At 22.8% G+C, this 22,913-nt stretch overlaps 1 protein-coding gene across 2 annotated transcripts in view; it reads right to left on the bottom strand.

The window, feature by feature from the left end:
* Positions 1-22,913, bottom strand: part of LOC117169082 — a 36,218-nt gene that overhangs the window by 4,272 nt on the left and 9,033 nt on the right. The window contains exons 4-10 of one of the 2 annotated variants that reach the window (XM_033355203.1): positions 22,240-22,285; positions 13,919-14,086; positions 8,269-8,401; positions 8,036-8,203; positions 7,773-7,949; positions 1,372-1,517; positions 850-906 (exon numbers count right to left, since the gene is read on the bottom strand). In XM_033355203.1, coding sequence (XP_033211094.1) covers positions 850-906; positions 1,372-1,517; positions 7,773-7,949; positions 8,036-8,203; positions 8,269-8,401; positions 13,919-14,086; positions 22,240-22,285 — 895 coding nt within the window. The remainder of the gene's footprint in view (positions 1-849; positions 907-1,371; positions 1,518-7,772; positions 7,950-8,035; positions 8,204-8,268; positions 8,402-13,918; positions 14,087-22,239; positions 22,286-22,913) is intronic. The other variant, XM_033355211.1, reaches the window with a different exon arrangement.

Genomic DNA, 22,913 nt, shown 5'->3' with positions numbered 1-22,913 from the left:
CAATTCCAACGGCATCAGCCGGTAACGTTGTACACGAAAATACGAAACCTGGCGGCCACTAGGCGAGGCTCTAGAGGTTTCGTATTTTCGTGTACAACGTTAACGGCTGATGCCGTTGGAATTGATTGTTAAAATATATTTTTGTACATCTTTTATTATTAAGCTTTGTACTTAAACGTAATTTTCTTTCGGTTCTTGCATTTCTTAAAGTTTGAGACCGATATTTTATGTATAAAAAAAATTGGAACGTTCAAAAAATGTTGAGGTTCAGAAAAAAGATGAAATAATTTTCAGTGAAGTTTCTACAAAATGCAGTACCTAAACGTACTTTATTGCACTCTAATACATTTCCCGAAGTTTCAGCTCGATATTTTACTCACAAAAAAAAGTTCTTAGGTTCAAAAAAACATTCAGTGAACTGAAAAACTGTGGTCCGTAATATAGGTATTTAGCTGTGTCACATGCCCTTAAAGAAAAATTCTTGTTGGCTAGGTTCATTTTTTCCTCATCAGATTTTTTTATGTGTAAATCTAAATTCATATTAATCTTCTGTACAATCACTGTAAGCTATTTGTTTCATTTGAAAATATCCCAAAATTACCCTTAAAAAATGAGTTAATTTATTGAAAGAAAAGTATTTTTTTTCAATTACTTCTTGCAGAAATTCCCTGATTTTTGCTATTATTTTCAATGCCTTACTCCTGGAAGCTTTGATTTTATTCTAAATTTTTTTAAAGTACAATTATGGGCTGGAAATAGGGTACCATAGAGACGAATTCTTGAAAATAGGGTACTTTGGAGAGCTTAACTTAATATAAATTTTGGATTAATTAAAATATAAAAATTTACGTATAAGTGTCCTTGTCCTTGTACGAAAGGTCTTCTAGTTCGTCTGTTACCGGCAGGCTGAAAAATTGATAAATATGTATCAGAGACTAATTTTATTGCAAAAATATAAAAATTTTATTATAATATATTTATATATAATATTATAAAAAATATAATATTATTACAAAATTTTATTTTTATGTGGGTACTGGGTACTGCCCACAAATAGGCACTCTTCGCGCTAGAAGAATGTTACAATTACATGCTGATAATGTTTGTGTTTAAAATTATTAGAAACTTTGTAGATTGTCAATATCTTTTTGAAAAGATTCAAAACTTATTTCGAACTTCGGCACTTTCCAATTGTGCACTATCATGAATGACTTTGTTCTTTATACTAATTCTAATTAAACTTAAGGTACATATTAATGCATTGTATAAATACAATGAAGATTTATATCCTGTAATGGCCTCGGCTGCTAGATATTATTTTGAATAAATAAAAAATAAATCAAAAAATAAAATTGTATTTTTAAGACTTACTAATTTCGGTGTTGCTCTCACAAGAATGTCATTCGCTTCCGACAAGCTCAGTTCTTCAAGCTTTGATTCAAACCAATTTTTCAGCAATTTTTTTGCATCGTCACTAATAGTATTAGGTAAAAGAGTTATTCTCTTATGTGTGCGATCTGAAAATAAAATCAGATTCAATTTTTTAATTAAAATATAAAATTAATATTATTACAAAATTGTATTATTTCTTAGTATATATCATCTAGGATAATACAAGAGAAAAGCAAGGACAATATTTTTCATGATTAATTTGTAACCTAAAGTAGTTCAAAATTATAAATTAAATTCTTCCAATTAAATTATTTATATTTAAAATAATATTTTCGGCGAAAGAACGCTTACATAATCCAAAATTGTACACAAATTTGGTATCTTCTTTGAAAGCAAAAGATCTTTCATTAAATTTCCGGTACAAAAAGGCAAAAAAAAACTAAAAGGGGTAAATTGAATAATTTTGAATGATAATCTGAAAAATATTATGATTTTTAAAATAAAAAATACATAATTTTTGAAAAACACTAAAATAACAAAAAATTGTTCCAAATTGTTAATCTTATTTGAAATTTAATTATATTTGTAATCAAGAAATAGAATAAGGAGATCCCACTCCCGTTAAAAATTGTACACTTTTATATGGAATTTTTAAAATTGAAAAATTTTATTAGGAAATATTTGAAATTGTATCATTTCTAATTTAAAGCTTATAGAATGAAACAATTTTATTTTAAATATAAGAATCTGGAACTTCAATGATTTAAGATAATAAGAAAATTTCGAAAATAGGACGAGTTCAAAATATCAAAAAGGAAATATTTTTCAAATACAATTTTGAAAATTCAATAATTTAAAACTCAAAGGAATTAAAACTGGATTATTTGTAATTAAGAGCGTTTTAAATTGAAAAATTTCAGATTAAAATTTTTTTTTATAAAGGAGTTGAAATGGTATAATTTCTAATTCAAAGCGTTTAAAATTGACCAATCGTATTTTGAATTGAAGAATCTCGAATCTGAATAATTTGAGATTAAGATTTCAAAAATAGGACAAGTTAAAAACTTTAAAAATGAAATATTTTCAGATTAAAATTTTGAAAGTGCACAACTTTCTTCTGCAGATTATCCTTTTAGTTATAAATTTTATTATTTAGTTGAAAATTTAATAATTTTCTCAAAAATATATCCATTTCGGATGCAAATTGTTTAGAATTCTTATTTTGGTGTTAGAAAGTGAACTGGAATTTTCTTTGGATGAAAATCTAATTATTTTGTTTAAGGTTGTTTTTTGTTGCTGTTTACTTCATCTGTCTTAGGAGAAATTTCATAATCATAATTTTCATATCATAAGTAATAATTTTTGGTTGAAAATTCTGTTTTAATATAATATTTGGTGTGTTGAAAAAAAAAAGTAAAATATTTTCTGGATGAAATTTTAACTATTTTTAAAAATTGGTTTTTATTTTTATTTAATTAAAAATCCATCTGTTTTAAGAAAAATTTATTCTTTTTGGATGAAAATGCAACTATTTCTTAGAGAATTGAACAATTTTGTTAGAAAGTAATCCTTTTTGTTAAAAAATTCGTCTTTTTCGAGTTAAAATTCAATCATTCTTCTTTGCTTGATACTCAAGCAAATTTAACCAAAAAGTTACATTTTCTTTTGAAAAAATATGAAATTTCTTGTATTACTTTGTAAAGAAATCACTTTTTTTTTTGTTAAAAAATTTATATTTTGAGTTGAAAATTCATCTCTTTGGTTAAAAGTTTAATGATTTTGTTGAAAATTAATCTTTTTTAATTGAAATTCAACTACTTCGGTAAAAGGTAAACTACATTGTTAAAAATTTATTTTTTTGATCGAAAGCTCATGCCTGATTGAAAATTTAACTATTTAGTTGGAAATACTTTTTTTTTGCATTTAATTTTTTAACAGAAAATGTAACTTTTCCATTTTTTAAAGATTAATACTTTTTAGTTGAAAATTCGTCTTTAAAAAAAAAAGTTTTTAGTTTGAAATTTCATTTTTGATGAGTAAAAATGCATCAGCTTCGTGAAAAATTAATTTTTTGCTGAAGTCAAATTTTTGGTTTGAAAATTCAATTTTTGCAGAGAAAATTCGTCTTTTGGTTTAAAGGTTGAACAATGTAGATAAACTTTTTTTCTTGATTGAAAAATCTTTATTTTTTGAAAATTCGTTTTTTGGTTTTAAAATTCCTCTGTTTAAAAAAAAAATAAATTTCATCTTTTTTAATTGAAATATGAACTATGACACGTTTTTGTTAGAAATTATTTTTTTTAGGTTGAAAATTTAACTATTATGTTAAAAATTCAATAATTTTATTGAAAATTCAAGTATTTTGTTAAAAAGCCATCTTTTATGGTAGAAAAGACATTTTTTTGTTTGAATTGGTTTAATAAATTTGTATATCAAATACTGTTTTATTCCGTTTATAAAATATTCTATGTTAAAAGTATCACAAGATTAAAATTCTGAAATTTTAATATTAATAATTTGATATGAAAAATGAGTCAAGGAAAAAGCAGAGAATTTTGAAAAAGTTCTCGGTTCCACATTTTTCCGCAAGAGGCGCTACGAACGATGCAAACTAACAAATCCGAATTGACGCGTCCAAGTTTTTCGGGAGTGGGGTCTCCTTATACTAATTCGTGTTTGTAATCAACGATTTCCGATGAAAAGGTTAACATAACCTTAAATTGTTCAAAAATAGTCAATTTTCTTTGAAATTTATATTGATATTTCCGGTGAAAACCGCTAGCTTAACCTATCATTGTAAAAAATGTCAATTTTCTTTGAAGTCTAATGATTTTTAAACTAAAAAAATTTCGATTTCCGGTGTAAAACGAAAACATAACCTCAAATTGTTCAAAATGTATTAAAAATACTATTGGTTTTCGACGGAAAACAATAAAATATTCAAAAATTGTTTATAAATTCTAAACCTTGTTAAAATTATAATTATTTTTTCAATATAAAACGCCAATTTAACCTTCAATTATTAATAAATTATTAATATTTTTTGAAAATGATGGTATTGATATTTATTATTTTAAAACAAAAAAATCTTTTGATTTTTGTTTGAAAATGCCAATTTCAAGTGAAATACATCAACATAACCAAATAAAAACATCCATTTTAATCCAAATAGTTGAATTTTCATAAAAAAAGTGAATGATTACATTTTCTATTAAAAAACTAATTGTTAACCAAAAAAACCCGATTTTGAACAAAAAAATTTAATTTTCAACCAAGTGATTTTATTCCCAACTTAAAATTTTGCCTAAAATGCAAATATTTAGTAGAGAATTCTACAATTTTGTTAAAGAGCCATCCTTTTTGGTTTCAAATTCGTCTTTTTGGAATAAAAATGCAAATTTTTTTGTAGAAAGTTAATTCTTGTTTGAAAATTCATATTTTGATTGTTGTGAACAGTCAAACTGAAATCTCTTTTAACAAAAAATTCAACTATTTTTTTCCATTTTTTTTATTTATAAATTTATCTGTTTTTGTAGAAATATAATTTTTTTATGAAAATGCAACTTTTTTCTTAAAAATTCTTTTGAGTATTTGAATATTTTGTTTTAAAGATTTTGTTCAATCAATTTTTTAAGAAATCATGTTCTTTTTTTCTTCAAGATTTGTTTTTAGTTTAAAATTCATCTCTTTGGTTGAAAGTTTAACCATTTTGTTAAAAAATAATCTTTCTTAATTGATAATTCAATTATTTGGGTAAAATTTAAACTACATTGTTAAACACTTATTTCCTTGATTGAAGGACTGTGTTATTGATTGCCAATTTAACTGTTTAGGCGAAAAGCATTTTTCTGTATCAAATTAATATTTTAACAGAAAATGTAACTTTTCCATTTTATTAAGATTGGTCTTTTTAGTTGAAAATTCTCCGTTTTTTAGTAAAAAAAAACATTTTCTTGGTTTGAAATTTCATGTCTGTTGGGGAAAAAGGCATTCAGTTTTATGGAAAATTAATTTTTTGCTGAAGTCATATTTTGATTAGAAAATTCAATTTTGGATGAAAATTCAACAATTTTTTTTACTTTTGTTAATTTAATGTTCATATCTGTTTTAAGAGAAATTTAATCTTTTTTGGATTAAAATACAACCACTTGGTAGAGCTAATCTTTAATAAAAATTGCCGTTTTTATTAAAAATCCATCGGTTTTGTTACAAATTTCATTTCGCTTGGATAAAAATTCAAGTAGTTGGTAGAGAATTAAAATATTTTATTAAAAATTCAGCCATTTTTATTGAAAAAATTAGTCTTTTTGGATTGAAAATTCAACTTTTTTCGTAGAAACGTATTTTTTGTTTAAAAGTTCATATTTTGATCTTGAAAAGTCAACTGGAATCTTTTAAGGATAAAAATTCAACTTTTTTAAAAATTGGTCTTTTTAATTTAAAATGCATCTATTTGAGGATAAACTGCATCTTGCTTGTCTCAAAATGCAACTATGCCGTAGGGAATTCAACTATTTTGTTCAAAAGTCATCCTTTTTGGATTGACAATTTTTAACTACTTTTTTTTAATTTGTCTTTTTGATTTAAAAATTCATCTGTTTCAGTAGAAATTTAAATATTTTTTAGTTGATAATTCTCCTTTTTTTGGTAAAAAAAAACACAGTTTCTTGATTTGAAATTTCATTTTCGTTCCATGAAAATGAATCAGTTTCGTGTAAAATTAATTTTTTGCTGAAAAGCCATATATTTTTTTTTTTTTTTGAAAATTCAAATTTTTCTAGATAAAATCCGTGTTTATCTTTTGGATAAAAATGCAAATATTTGGTAGAGTATTCAAAATGTATACAAATTCATCCTTTTTGGTTAAAAATTCTGTTTTGTTGAAAATTTTCTTTTTCTTTAACATGTATATTTTGTTGAAAAATAAACTGAAATCTTCTCTGGATGAAAGTTAAACTTAAATTTTTTTTAGTTTTTAGTAAAAATCCATCCGTTTTCGTACAAATGTCATTTTTCTTGGATAAAAGTGCAACCAGTTGATAGAGAATTCAACTATTTTGTCAAAAATTCAGTTGTTTTGGTGGAAACAAAAATCGTCTTTTTGGATTGAAAAATCAATTTTTTTTCTTAGAAACTTTTTTTGTTGTTAAAAATTCATATTTTGATCTTGAAAAGTCATCTGGAATTTTTAAAAATTAAAATTCAACTATTTTTTTAAAATTTATCTTTTTGATTTAAAAATTCATCTGTTTTAAGGGATATTTATCTTTTTGGATGAAAATGCCACTATTTGGTAGAGAATTCAACAATTTTGTAAAAAAGTCATTCTTTGTTGCTAAAAATTCGTCTTTTTCGATTAAAATTCAATTTTGTTCGCAGAAGCTCATTTCTTGTTTAAAAATTCATATTTTTATCGGGAAAAGTCAACTGAAATCTTTTTAAACAGAAAATTCAACTATTTTTTTGAAAATTTTTCTTTTTGATATATAAATTCATCTGTTTAAGTAGAAATTAAACTTTTTCTTTAACGAAAATTCGAATTTTTGGTTAAAAATTATTATTCTTAGCTTGAGTATTTAACTATTTTTGTTTGAAAGATTTCGTTGGATGACTTTGTTAAAAAAATAATTTTTTTGTTGAAGATTAATATTTTTACTTGAAAATTTGTGTCTGATTCAAAATTTTACTATTTTGTAAAAAAATAATATTATTTAATTGAAAATTCAACTACTTTGGTCAAATTTAAACTACATGGTTACAAATGTATTTTTTTATTGAAGAATTATTTCTTTGGTTGGAACTGTCACTGTTTAGTCGAAAAACCTTTTTTTTTTTAGTTTAAAATTAATTATTTACCTGACAATCTAATTTTTCCATTCTTTAAAATTGATCTTTCTAGTTGAAACGTCTCCTTTTTTGTTAAAAAAAAAAACATTTTCTTGGTTTGAAATTTTATGTTTGCTGGGTAAAAATGTATTAGTTTCGTGGAAAATTTACTTTTTGCTGAAAAGTCTGAAAAAAATTTATTTATTGAAAATTCGTCTTTTGGGTTATAAAATGTCTTTCTTTTTGTTTATATATATATTTTTTGATTGAAATATAAACTATGACACTTTTTTTTATCGTTAACACATCTTTTTAGGTTGAAAATTCAACTATTATATTCAAAATCTAATTATTTTGTTGAAAATTAAAAACTTTTGTTGAAAAGTCACCTTTTATAGCAGAAGAAATTTTGTTGCTTAAAATAATTTAATAAATTTGAAATGTTGATCTGAAATACTGTTTTATTCCGTTTATAAAGGATTGCACGTTAAAAATGTAACAAGATTAAAATACTGATATTTTAATATCAATGATATTTTCTGATATTTAAATACCTTGACTTGCAGGATCGTAATAAAGACCACTCGGGTCAACCATTCCTACAGCATTTCTAATATTCTGCCCAGCTCTCGTCGAAGTAAAAAAGAAAAGTACAGGAAGATGTCTCCCGAAATGAATCAGGACCCTCACGATGTCCTCGTACATTACATCTACTTTCACAAATTTCTTTTCTGCAAGAAATATAAATCAAATTTTCGTTTGATTCCTTATAATTTAGCGAATTGAGGAATTTCCAAAGAAAAAAAGAGAAACTTACCATCTTCTAAGGTTGGAACAATTAATCGTAAACCGTACTCGGATATCATAACATCTTCTGGCGGTACGTATTTGTAGGAGCCTATTCTAACAGTGCGACAGGTGAGTTTTATGTGTAAGGATTCTTCAAAGCAATCCACCAAGTTATGGTGAGATTCTTCATTAAATTCTGAAAATATATTTACGTTTTATTTAAAATAATTTATTTAATAAAACTGCATTTTTCTTACACACCCTCTTCCACTAAATTATTAGTTTCACTTGAGAATTGGCATTCTTCGTACTGTGTAGCCTCACTAAATTCTGCAATTTCTATATCTAACTTCCTCATTTTCGGAGAGGGAGCGCTACTTTCTTCGTCCGAGTTCTACAAAATAGATTATTAAGAATTATTATGAGAAGTTTATAATTTACAATATCTAGGGGCCATTTTAACCGTCAAACGGTACACTGGTGCGAATTCGCACCCGAGGTTTTTTCATTTTGTTGGCATTTACGCAAACACAGCTGCAGCGGATTATCCCCAAATATATTAAATATATATGTTAAATATGTGTGATATATGCTAGTTGTTTATTATATGTTCAATATATTAAATATTTAATATTAACATTGCTAACAAACCAATTCACACCAGTGTACGGATTACGTATGCTGGGTTGGAGTGTACCGCTTGCGGGTTAATATTTCGCATTTTTTTTTTTTAAATATATTCAGAATATGTATACAGCTTGGTAAGTTTCACGGTCAATGAAATTAAAAAATTCTCACTCTAAGGCTACAATTTTTTGCATTTGAAGTAATAAAATCTGAGCTGCAAATCTGTCAATACATTTTAATACATTTTCCAGGATTTCAGGAAATATCATCATAGAATTTGACGGGATTTTATAATATTTTAGTGGATTTTACAGAATTTTTAATTTTTTTAAATTTTTAATTTTTTAAAGATTTTAGGGAATTTTTAGTTAATTTCAATAATTTTAAAGGACTTTAAAACGGTTTAAATATTTTGGAATATATAATTTTCTAGTATTTCGGAAGATATAAAACAATTTTATAGGAACTATAAAATTTAAAGAAATTTTGAAAGATTGTATGGGATTTTGTAAGCTTTACAAGGATTTCAATGATTGTAAGGATTTTTTTAAGCTCTCACGGTATAATTATACATTTTCCAGGATTAAAATTTTTTTTAATAAAAAAAAAGAACTTTTTAAGTTTTTCTTTAATTTATATTCAACATCAATTAAATGAAATAATCAAAGGACTTGAAGTATTTTAAGGTATTTCTTCAAATACCTTGCCGTTTCCAAGTGCTTAAAAAAATTTCAAACAAAATCAAAACATTTAAAAATATTTGCAACATTTTCGGAAACTGTATAAAATTTCATGGAATTTCAAAAGATATAAAAAAATTTGCAATATTTTTGGAAACTTTAAGCGGTTCTCAGAATTTTTTTATTTATTAAATAGTTTGAAGGGATTTAGAATATTTTAAAAGAATCCAAGGAATTTTCAAAAGACTTAACAAGTTGGTTGTTTAAATCACATTGAATAATTTCAGATTTTTCCCCGACTCGCAAATATTTTTGACGATTATTGAAATTTAAAAATTCGAAATTTAAATCTAAAAAAACTGTCATTTGAAGTAACAAAATCTGAGCTGCAAATCATTTTGAGTAATTTTAGCGCGAAATATTAAAAATCGAAAGATTACATTTTTGTTATAAACTGAACACTTTTTAAATTAAAAGTAAAATTGTTATAATTTTAAATAGTTTAAAAATCCTTAAAAAGCTTCAAAATTTTATTTCAGAATCTTGAAACGTCTACATGTTGTTTTAAATTTATTCGAATTTTAATTTTTTTTCAGAACTTATAACAAATTTTTTAAAATTATTCGAATTCTTCCTTATTTTTGTTTTATTTCCTTCAAAATAAAAAATATTTCCTTAAAATCTTCCAAATTCATTTTTGAATATTTTTTTATATATTTTTTTAAAATTACTTTTTCAAACTAACAAGTAATTTTCAATTTGCCTAGGAGTCTTAAGAAAATGTTTTTTATTCTTTTGAAGCCTTTCACAATTCTTGAAAATCTTCTAAATTTTTTGTGCAAGATCCGCAAAAATCTATATTTCGTTTTAAATCAGACCGCGGGTTACTGGCACCGATTTTTTTCTAGGACTTAAAGGTGTGAAATTTTTATTATACATCAAAATTCAACAATTTTACTTGTAAATTAATATTTTTCAAATAGAAAAATTAAAAATCGTAACGTTCAAAGTTAAGTTTTTGTTTGGTTTTGAAGATTTGAATTATAATTAGTGGAATTTTTAATTAAAATTATGAATTTCCAACAGCGATGATAAATATTTAAATATAATAACGGAATTTTCAACTAAAAATATGATTATTCAAATAAAAAGTTTAATTTTTCACCAGGAAGATTAATTTTAAAAAAGACACACCTGAAAGTAGATTTATTTTTAACCAAAAATATGAATTTTAACTAAAAGGATGAATATTCAACTGCATATAAAGCAAATAGTTTTTTCCGTTAAAAAATTAATATTCAACCAATAGTTGAATTTTAAAACAAAAACATTAATTTTCAACCAAAAATATGAATTTCTATAAAAAAAAGTCGAATTTTCAAAAAAATATTAAAATTTTCAACTATCAATATAAAAATTGAATAGTTAAATTTTCAGTTAACAAAATTAATTTTTGAACCAATGAGATGAATTTTCAACTAAAATAATTGAATATTCAATTGAAATAATTACATTTTCAGTTAATATGATTTTTCAACAACAACAACAAATTATAAAACAATAAAAAAAAAGATACATTTGCAAACAAAGTAAAGAATTTCCAACTAAAACGATGAATCTTCAACTGGAATAGTTGAATTTTAAACCAAAAAAATGACCTTTCAACTAAAATGTTTTTTTAAAAATAGAATAATTAAATTTTCAACCAAAAAAATTAACTTTCAACCAAGAAGATGAACTCCTACCACAACAGACGAATTTTCAATAAAACACATTAATTTTCAACAAAAAATTATAAATTGTCAAACAAAAATTTAATAGTTAAATTTATAGTTAAAAAAGTTAATGTTCAAATACAAGAAATGAATCTTCAAATAAAATAATGAAATATTTAATTGGAATAGTTACATTATCAGTTTAAAAAATTCTTTAAAAAAATAATAATAAAATAGACAAATTTTTAAACCAAGTAATTAATTTTCAACTAAAAAGATGAATCTTCTACTGGATTAGTTGAATTTTAAACTAAAAAAATTAATTTTCAACCAAAAACATTTAATTTCAACCAAGATAATTTCTACCGCAACAGATGAATTTTCAACAAAATACATTAATATTCAACTAAAAAAGATAAATTGCCAAAGAAAAATTGAATAGTTAAATTTTCAATTTAAAAAATTATGTTCAAACCAAGAGACGAATCTTCAACTAAAAAATGGAATATTCATTTGAAATATTTACATTTTTATTATTTAAAAAAATTATTTTCATATAAAAAAAGAAAAATCAATATTTAAAAAAAGTGTCATTTTCAAACAAAGTAATACATTTTTAACTAACAGAATGAATCTTCAACTAGAACAGTGGAATTTTTAACTAAAAAAAATTAATTTTCAAGCAAAATTATATTTCTTTACTAGAATAATTTAATTTTCAACCAAGAAGATTAATTTCTACCACAACAGAAGAATTTTTAACAAAAATTGAATAGCTCAATTTTCAGTTTAAAAAATTAATGTTCAACCAAATAGATAAATCTTCAACTAAAATAATGTAATATTTAATTGAAATAATAGTTACACTTTCAGTTTTAGCAAAAATTTTCGACAAAAAAAAAACAATATTGAAAAAAATAGTTACATTTTCAAACAAATTAATTAATTTTTAACCACAATTGTGAATCTTAAACTAAAATAAATAAATTAAAAAAAAATTTTTTTAAATCATTTCTATAAAAAAACGAATTTTCAGCAAAAAAAGATAAATTGTCAAACAAAAATTAAATAGTCGAATTTTCAGTTTAAAAAATTAATTTTCAACCAAAGAAATAAATCTTTAACTAAAATAATGGAGTATTTCATTGAAATAATAGTTACATTTTCAGTTTAAACAAAAACTTATTTTTCTCAGAAAAAAAAACAATATTTACAAAAATAGTTACATTTTCAAACAAATTAATTGATTTTTAATCATAATCATGAATCTTCAACTAAAATAAATTAATTTTAAACTAAAAAGTTGAATTTTTGACTAAAATTAGGTTCTTTTAACTAGAATATTTAAATTTTTAGCGATAAACATTGACTTTGAACCAAAAATATAAATTTCTATAAAAAAGACGAATTTAAAAAACAAAAAAGATAAATTGTCAAACAAAAATTGAATAGTTGAATTTTAAGTTTAAAAAAGTAATTTCAAGGCAAAAGATGAATCTTCAACTAAAAATGGAAAATTCATTTAAAATAGTTCAATTTTTATTTAATACAATTATTTTCATATAAAAAAAGAAAAAATAATATTAAAAGAAAAATTACATTTTCAAACAAATTAATTAATTTTTAACCACAAGCGTGAATCTTCAAATAAAATAAACGAATTTTAAACCAAAAGGTTGAATTTTTAACTACAATAATATTCCTTTAACTAGAATATTTAAATTTTCAACGAAAAACTTTGCTTTTTAACCAAAAATAATAATTTCTATAAAAAAGACGAATTTTCAACAAAAAATATAAATTGTTAAACAAGAATTGAATAGTTAAATTTTCAGTTGAAAAAATTAATGTTCAACCAAAGAGATCAATCTTCAACTAAAATAATGAAATATTCATCTGAAATAGTTACATATTCAGTTTAAACAAAAATTTTCCACAACAAAAATATTTTTAAAAATAGTTATATTTTCAAACAAATGAATTAATTTTTAACCACAATCGTGAATCTTCAACTAAAATAAATGAATTTTAAACCAAAAAGTTGAATTTTCAACTAAAATGAGGAATCTTTAACTAGAAAAATGTAATTTTCAACCAAAACCATTTATTTTCATTTAAGAATATTAATTTCTATCACAAGAGACGAATTTTCAACAAAATACATGAATTTTAAACTAAAAAATAAGAAAATAGTTTTAAATATTTCTCACTTTCACCTGACTTTTAAAGATTTTTTTTTAAGTTTCCGGCGTTTTACGTCAGCAAAATGATTTACTTTCAAAGTTACTCCTCTTTTAACTATTAAATTATTTACTTCATAAATTTACCACTAAGTCAAAAACTGGTCAATTTAAAAAATTTTTCTCCTTTATAAGAAGAAAACTGTAAACTTTTCAAATAAAAATTATTAAAATTAAATCTTTCCACTCTCAAGTAGGAAAACTGTTTACTTTGAATAATTATTAGAACGGAAACTTAGAGGATTCAACTTCCAAATATTGAAAAGTCCAGTTTTTTAATAATTAAGCCTTCAAAATTCAAATTTCTCAATCTCTAATATTTGAATTTGAAATTAAATTTTCGAGGCTTTAAATTACGAGATTTCACACTAATAATGTTTCCAATTTGAATTAAATTTGTTTATTTTATATTTTGACTAAACACGTTACATTTTTTTGTAATTTGAGTAATTGGATGTTTTTCTACTAATACTATAACCTAAAAAATTTCCAATCAGAAAATAAATTCACTATCATTTCCCAGTTTTTTGCCAGTCTCAAAAAATACACTCCTTTCGGGGTTTAAAATAAAATCGTTCAAAGTCGTTGCGAAATATTTTGAAATCACTTTTTGAATCCTATTTGAAAACAATTTTTTGATCATAATTACTTCACAGGGAAGAGCGATTTCCGCCGTTTCCTTAACATAGTAGTTATCAGGAACGGACTTGACACCCTCGGACAATTTTCTTTTGCATCTCTGACATCTGTGAAAAGTCGAGGACAAAAATCCACAGTGGGGACAAACAGCAAGCTCTCCCACCTTATATACTACTTCCTATTAAAAAAAGACTTAATTTTTTTTATTCTAATTAGAAATAGAGGGATCACAGTCCAAAAGCAGGGTGACGATTTCAAATTTCCGGCCATTTTCCGGTCAATTTTTTCAATTTTCCTGTTGAACTAAAAGTAATATATTCATATTGGCCGCAAACCGCAAAAATTTATTTTAATTTATGACGTTCATTATAAACACCCTTTAACACAACAGAGAAAAAAATTGCAAAATAAATGAATTTTGAAACAAGTACTTAAATTTTCGACTAAAAAATATTCATTTTAAACAAAAAATGGATTAGTTTAATTTTTAGTTAAGAAAATTAATTTTCAATCAAAGAAAATCGGATTTTCAAGAAAACAGTTCAATTTTCAACATAACTAGTAAATTTTCAAATAAAATTATGAATATTCAACTGAAATAGTTGAATTTTCAAGGATAAAAAATTCATTTTCACTAAAAAAGACTAATTTGCAACCAAAACATAAATAATTAAATTTTAAGTTAACAAAATTAAAACTCTGAAATATTCAATTGGAATAAGTTAAACTTTCAGTTAAAAAAATTACATTCCACACAAAAAAAAACTAACTATAAAAAAATTTACATTTTGAAACAAAGTGATGAGTTTTTCACTAAAATTGTAAATCATTACTGGAATAGATGAATTTTAAACCATAAAAATGAATTTGCAACTAAAATGATAAATCTTTAACCAGAATAATTGACTTTTTGATCAGCTAACTGAATTTTCAACTAAGAAGATTAATTTCTGCCAAAAAAGATGAATTTACAACTAAAAAAGATCATTTTTCAACCAAAATTGAATAATTTAATTTGTAGTCAAAAAATGAAAGTTCAACCAAAGAATATTGAGCTGAACTAATAATTATATTTTAAGTTCAAATAAATAATTTTCAACCAAAAAAGAAACAAATTTTCATCAAAATATTTAAATTTTTGGCAAAAACAATTCCTTTTCATCCCAAGAAAAAACTCATTTTATATCAAATATATCATATTTCAACCAAAGTAATGATCTTTTTTAGTTCTAAATTCATCTTTTTTGGCAGAAATTAATCTTCTTGGTTGAAAATTCAGCTCGCTGGTCAAAAATTCAATTATTCTAGTTAAAGATTCGTCATTTTAGTTGCAAATTCCTTTTTTTTTTATTTAAAATTTAACTATTCCAATTAATGATTTACAATTTTAGTTAAAAACTCATCACTTTGTTTGAAAATGTAACCTTTTTTTAAAGTAATTTTTTTTTGTGTCTTGGAAGTAATTTTTTTAACTGAAAATTTAACTTATTCAATTGGAACATTCCATAGTTTCAGTTGAAGGTTCATTTTTCTGTTAAAAGTTTTAAATTTTAACCGAAAAGAAGAATTTTTAAACAATAAGATTCACTCGCAAAAGAAAAGATCATTTTCTGAAAAAATGTATTTTTAACAAAATATGAGGATTTTCAACGAAATAGTTGAATTTTCAAATAAAACAGTCAAATTTTCATCCAAATTGATGAATTTTGAACAAGAAAAGATCAATTTTCAACTAAAACTGAACATTCAAATTTTCAGATATCGGAATTAACTTCCAATCAAACCGATGAATTTTAAACTAAAATGATGATTCTTTGACTGGAAAATGCAAATTTTATATCAAAAAGATGAATTTTAAACTATAAAGATTAATTTTCGTCAAAAAGGCGAATTTTTCACATAGTACCTGAATGTTCAAACAATTTTTCAATAAAAAATATCAATTTTCAACTAAATAGTTGAGTTTTCATACAAAAAAGTTACATTTTCAACCAAAAATAGAATATTTAAATTTTCTGTTAAAAATATAATTCTTAACAACAAAAAATGGATTTTCAGAAAAATAGTTAAATTTTCTTCTGCGATAGTTGAATTTTTAGTTCAAAAAATTTATTTTCAACATAGCAGTTACATTTTCTACCAGAAATTAATTTGAGTACATTTTTAGTAAATAAATCCGGAACACAATCAGAATTAAATTTCCGGTCGTTACCCTCAAAAGGAGCTCAAAAAAGGGGAATAGGGTCATTTTTCACGACAAAGGGGTAAAATACAACAGGTACAATATTTTTATTTTCCAGGCATAAAAAAAGAAAAAATCTTTTTATCAGAAACGTTATATTTTCGAATAATCTTTTATAATTTCCAGGCCTCGGACTCATTTTTGAGATGAAAAATATTACAAATAGAGTCACAATTTTTTTTAAATAGGGTCAGTATCATAAAATTGTTCAAAAGTATTAAAAATTAACTTCGATGTTTATTTTAAATATTATTATTTAGTCTATAAAAACTTCTTTTTATTTAGTTGTCGCTCCTTTCATTTTTCCACTTTAATGTGAATTAAATTAATAGAATTCAATAAGAAAATTCGACTATTTTTAATGAAATTTCATTATTTTTGTTGCAAATTATACTATCAAATTTTTAGAAAAGAATTGATGTTTTTATATCGAAATTTCATTATTTTGTTCAAAAATTTAATTATTTTGTTGAAAGATTGAATTAAAATTAAATTTTATTAAAAATTCTAAAACTGTAATTAAAAATTCATACTTTTTGGTTGAAGATTCAATTGTTTTGTTGAACATTTTAAATTTATGCCTTCAATTTCATTAATTTGATTGAAATACTTTTTCTTCCTTGACTAATATTTTGTTTAAATTGAAAAATCAACTATTTTGAAGAAAATGCATCTCTTCCTCGTCTTTGATTAAAAATGCACTTTTTAGTCAAATGTTATTAAATTATATAGAATGAAAATTTTTCAGTTAAAAAAAAACTATTACATTTGTTGTTGATAATTCTCATCTTTTTTGGCCAAAAACTCAATTACTTAGTTAAGACTTCATTTTTTTATGAATTATAATTTTAGTTAAAACCCCTCTTTTTTGTTAAGAATTAAGCAATTATGTTGAAAATTATGATATTTGTTGGCAAATTAATATATTTAACTGAAAATTAATTTCTTAGGTGGAAAATTTAATTATCAGTTCAAAAATTCCTTAAATTCAAATATTGATTTGAAAATTCATGTATTTTGTTAAAAAATATCGGTTTTGTTTGAAAATTAATTTCTTTCGTTGAAAATACATCTGTTTTGTTGAACATTTATTTTATTTAATTGGAAATTTATTTTTTTACTAAAAATTTAACTATTCTATTTTTAGATCAAACCGTCTGTTTGGTATAAAATTAATCTTTTGCGTTTACAATTGAACTATTTGGTTAACAATTTTTTTTCGTGGTTTAAAATTCACCATTTCAGTTAAAAATTCATTTCTTCAAACTGAAAATTTAACTATTCCCTTTTTTTGGGGGGAATTTTATGGTGATGGACATTAGTTGAAACTTTATATTCTTGGTTAAAACTTAATTTCATTGGTGGAAAATTGAACAATTTTGCTGAAAAATTGTTTTTTTTTTTATATTTGCAATTTTATTCTAACCGAAAATTTAATTATTAAATTTTTTTTTAAATGTATCTTGTTTATTTAAAAAATCTGAACTTTGTTGAAAATAGGTCTCTGCAGTAGAAAATTAATCTTTTGGATATAAAAAAAATTATTTGGTTAAAAATTCATCTTCAGGTTTCAAGATGAATCATTTCAGTTAAAAATTCATTACTTTAACTGAGAATATATTCCATTTTCTTCTTTGAAAAATAATTTCTTTGATTGAACATTTATTTTGCTTAACAAAACTTCAACTACTCCAATTTTGGTTCCAAAATTTTTCTTTTTTAGTTGAAAATTCATGCATTTTGTTAAAAATTTGTTTTCTTTGATATAAAATTCATCTTTTCGATTGGAAATTCAACTATTTGGTTAAAAATTCATTTTGTCTGTTTCAAGATTGATAATTTTAGTTACAAATTAATTTCTTTATTTGAAAAAAAGTATTTTGTTGAAAACTCGTTTGTTTTTTTAATTTCAAATTGTTTTTTTTTTAAGGTGAAACGTCAACTTTTTGTTTAAAAATTTAAGTATTCAGTTTAAAATTAATATTTTGTCTTTATTGGCTGAAAAATCTTTCTTGGTTGAATTCAACTACTTGGTTTTATGAACTAATTTTTCAATATATAATAAATAAATAAAAAATTAGCGGTTCAAAATTTCAGAAAAAAATCTTAAAGTAATTTTTTTTTGTATGTTTATTGAAATATTTTTATTTAATATTTACGACCCCCGCTTTTATTATTAGTCACATTATGTCGCGGAATAAACGTATTTTTTAGACTTTATAAGTTAACAAGTCGATAATAACAATCTTTTTTAATTTGTTTAAATAATTTAACAATTAAAAAAGATGTGTTTTTTAAAGCATATGTTTTACTTAAAAAAAGGAGGTGAAACATTTTATCTTACGATATTTTCGACAGATTTTAATATTTTTGAGCACTAAATTGTAAATAAAATGAAATTGTTTAAAAAAAGTTATTTTAGTTGACTGATTTTATGTGTTTTTTAAACTATTTATTACTATTTTTAATAATATTCCCTTTAAATACTGTTAGAAAGTTGCGATTTTTTTCCGAATTTTAAAATTTATTTTTAACTTTTTAGTAAGAACAAGACAATAATCAATTCCATTTAACAGAAATAGTTTTTTAAACCAATTATTATTATTTATTCTAATATTATATAGGTGAGAATAATATAGAAAGTTGCAGTTTTTCTGAAATTTCTCATTTTTTCCAGTTTTCACTCATAATGAGGTAATAATTAATGCAATTTAGAAAAATAAATGATTAATTTTAAACATATTCTCTTTGAATAATGCAAGAAAGTTGCGGTTTTTTATGCAATTTTTAACTTTTTGTCCAGTTTTCATTCAGTGGAGCACTAATTAATGCAAGTTAACAAACACAACTTTTTTAAAGTTCATTATTGTTTATAACTATCTTCTCTTAGATGATTGATAGAAATTTGACAGTTTTTGCGGAAATTGTTTATTTTACTTTATCTTTTTAGCAGGGTGAGCGTTTTAATCGACGAAATAAATTCCCGGTCATTTTCCGGTTTTTTCCCGATTCGAAAACATTTTTCACGGTCAATGAAATTTAAAAAAAATGGAACACTAAAGCTACAAAATTTTCCACTTGAGGTAATAAAAACTGAGCTTTAAATGAAAGCACTCAAAGTGAAACTGTTAAATCTTGAGCTATTACAATTGAAATTTAAAAGTTTTTAATTTTAAAATTTTGTATTCAAAATTCCAAATGCTCAATAATTTACGCATATAAAATTGAAGATACTAACATTTTTCAATATAAAAAAATATAAATTCACTTTATCATTTGCACTGCTCTAAATTAAAAAATTAATCAATGAACTTTAAAATTTTCAAAATTATATAATTTTAACGAATTTTAAGCTAGAAACATCAAATATTGAAAAATTGAAAAAATGTTAACTGAACACTTCTTAAATTAGAAATTCAAATATTTTCTTTTTAAATAGTTTAAACATCCTTGGAAAGCTTCAAAATTTTATTTCAAAATCTTGAGAAATCAAGAAGTTGTTTTCAATTGGTTTTAAATTTAAAATTATTTTGGAATTTTTTTCAGAACATCTATATATCTGTCAAAATGAATTGAATTTCTTCTAGAATTTTCAGAAAATCCTGCAAATTTTAGAAAATTTCTTTACAATTTGGATGTATAAATAACAATTGAACATTTATTATTTGTAGGCGAAATTTCAGTAATTTTAAGAGATATGTAGAAGTTTTGAAAATATTCAAACTTAATGTAAAACTTGAAATGATAGCCTGATATAAAACAAAATGTAGATTTTCGCAGATTTTAAACAAAAAATTAGATTCTTTTCAAGAATTCTGAAAGGCTTTAAAAGAATAAAAGCATTTTCTTAAGATTTCTAGGAAACCAAAAATAACTTTTCATTGTGAAAAATTATTTTAAGAGAATATTTAAAAAGTTTTTCAAAGATTTAAACAAAATTTTCAAGAAAGATTCTAGAAGATTTTAAGAAAACTTTCTAAAATTTGCATGATAATTTTTATCTTTTTAAAACTCCTACATATATATATCAAAAAATTACTCAAATTTTGTCTATAAATGTTCATTTGTAAATTATACATCAAAATTAAAAATTTTTACTTACAAATTAAGCATTTTTCAAATACCAAAATTAAAATTGTAACTTTCAAAGTTTAAAGGTTCTTCGAAATTTTAACGACTCTAGGTTTTCTATGTCAAACAATTCAGTTAAAGATTCTTTACTTTTAAATATTTGGTTTCAATTTACTTGTCTTAAATAAAAATTGAAATATTGTTAAATATTCAATAATTAATCTTTTTTAAATTAAAAATTAAAAATTTAATGGGTTAAAAATTGAATATTTTAGACTAAAACAACATTTTTAATTTAATAAAATCCTTTAATTAAGAATGTATTATTATGAAATTATTTTTAAGTTGAAAATAGTTGATAAACTTTCATTCACACGTTCACATTTGTTTAATGAATAAGACTTTCAACTTGAAACCGTTTAAGTTTTAACGTTAAAATCGGAAGATTCTTAAATTTTGAACTGATTTAAAATCGTTTTGTCAAATCTTTTTTGTACACTTTTTATTACTTAAAGTATAGATAAATTAAAATAAATTTACTCATTTATTAAATAAAAATGTTTTTTATCAACAATTTTCAACATCAAAGGGTTTAATTTTTTATTTCTTCAAGTCTTAGGAAAGCATTTAAAAATTCTTCAAATTAAAAATGTAAGCTTATAAATAAAATATTTAAAAGTAAAAAAATTTTGAATTACACATTGTAAGCTAAATAATAGCATAATTGAAAAATATAACAATTCTACTAATTATTTTAAAATTGTTAAAATTGAATGTGGACAGATTTTTCTTCTACAAATTTGTAAAATTCCCGGTAAAAAAACAATTTAATCTCATTGCCCGGCCCAGCGGCCAATTGATTATATAATTGTTTTAGATTTGAACAAATAATAAATGAAAATTAGAGAGAATCATTTTTTAAACAATATCTTCCTTTCTTGTGAATATATCTTTCTGAAATAAAACAAATATTTTAAATATGCTTCAACATTTCTATATGAATTATATTAAACGTGAATTTTCCTTGAAGTAGTTTCTCAGAGCGTTTTTGTTTAAATTAATATTTATTAGTTCTTCCTAACGAAAAAGTGAAAGAAAAGTTGACAATTCAGACAACCTGCTAATTTCTAGCATTACCCTAAGAGAATATAGCTATAAAAAATAAGAAATTGCAGTTTTTTCACGAATTTTCCACTTTTTGTCCACTTTAAAATTATAAAAATGTGATACTTGATTCAATTTAAAATATATAATCGTTTAAAAAATTTATTATTATTTTCAATAATAATCTTTTGAGAGTTTTTCTGGGATTTTCAACTTATTTTCATCTTTACAGTTAGAACGAGACAATAATCAATTAAACTTAACATGAATAATTGTTTAAACCATTTATTATTATTTATAATAATATTGCCGGAGAATAATGTAGAAAGTTGCCACTTTTCTTTATAATTTTGAAAATTGGACAATTAGAAAGGAGTCGAAATTTTCTCATTTTTAATTCAAAGCGTTCAAAATTGAACAATTTTATTTTGAACTGAAGAATCTCGAAAATGAATAAATTCCGAAAAAAAGTTTCAAAAATAAGACAATTAAAAACCGTTAAAAATGGAATATTTTTATATTATAATTTTGAAAATTAGATTATTTCAAATTAAAAGGAACTAAAATTGTATTAGCTGTAATTAAAAGTGTTTAAAATTGAATAATTTGAAATTTAAAACTTAAGTAAATAAGAGCTTGTAAAAAGTAAAATTAATTACGATAAATAATTCTGTAAAATAAAAAAAAATAATAAAAACTTTCACTAAACGCGGTAGTACATTCTAGTTTTGAATACTTCCTATAGTTCATAAGTTTATTAATTAATTTCCAAAACTTTACCGCCAAATTGAATACTGCATTTTTAAATATCTTATATTTAAAAATAAAAGAGAAATTACAATAAAAAGGGGGAAACGCTGGGAAAAACTGTGATCCCTCGAAATATAATTATTTATTAAGCAGAAGAAAATTACCTCGACTTGCGAAGTTGAAGAGTTGCCATCTTCTGCTAATGGAATACTGCAATCAAAAGAAAAGAATTCTTATTTTTTTTGTTTAGAAATTATTCTTGAAATCATCAGAATGTAAAGACTTCACGAAATAAGATTCAAAAATATATAAAGACCATGTAATGCTTACCCGACTCCCAGGAAAAGTAAACTTTTTTTTTTAATTCAAAAACTTTATTAAAAAATCATTCTTTTAGTTAAATGTTTCTTAAAATATTCACTTTTTGGTAAGATTTATATTTTTCAGTTAAAAATTTAACTAACTGGTTGAAAACTTATCATTTTTAGTTAAATGTTCAACCTTCTCTCAAAAAGTTCACCTTTCTTTGTTAAAAATTTATCCTTTTTGGTTAAAAATGCAATTGTGTGGTTGAAATATCAACTGTTAGGTGCTTTGCTTAAAATTCATATTTTTTGATTGAAAAGTCGATTATTTGACTTAAAATTGAACAAGTTTGTAATTTTTTTTGAGGATTCATAATTATAGTTAAAATTTCAACTATTTACTTTTATGTAAACTTTTATGTTAAATATTTCTACTATTTTGTGGAGAATTATTTATATTTTTGGTTCAGAAATCATATTTTTGGGTTGTAAATTCAATGTTTTTGTAGATAATTTATCTTTTTGACTTTAAA

Source organism: Belonocnema kinseyi, chromosome 1 (assembly GCF_010883055.1).
Source record: "Belonocnema kinseyi isolate 2016_QV_RU_SX_M_011 chromosome 1, B_treatae_v1, whole genome shotgun sequence".
Taxonomy (NCBI): Eukaryota; Metazoa; Arthropoda; class Insecta; order Hymenoptera; family Cynipidae; genus Belonocnema; species Belonocnema kinseyi.
This window is presented reverse-complemented; position numbering and strand designations above follow the sequence as displayed.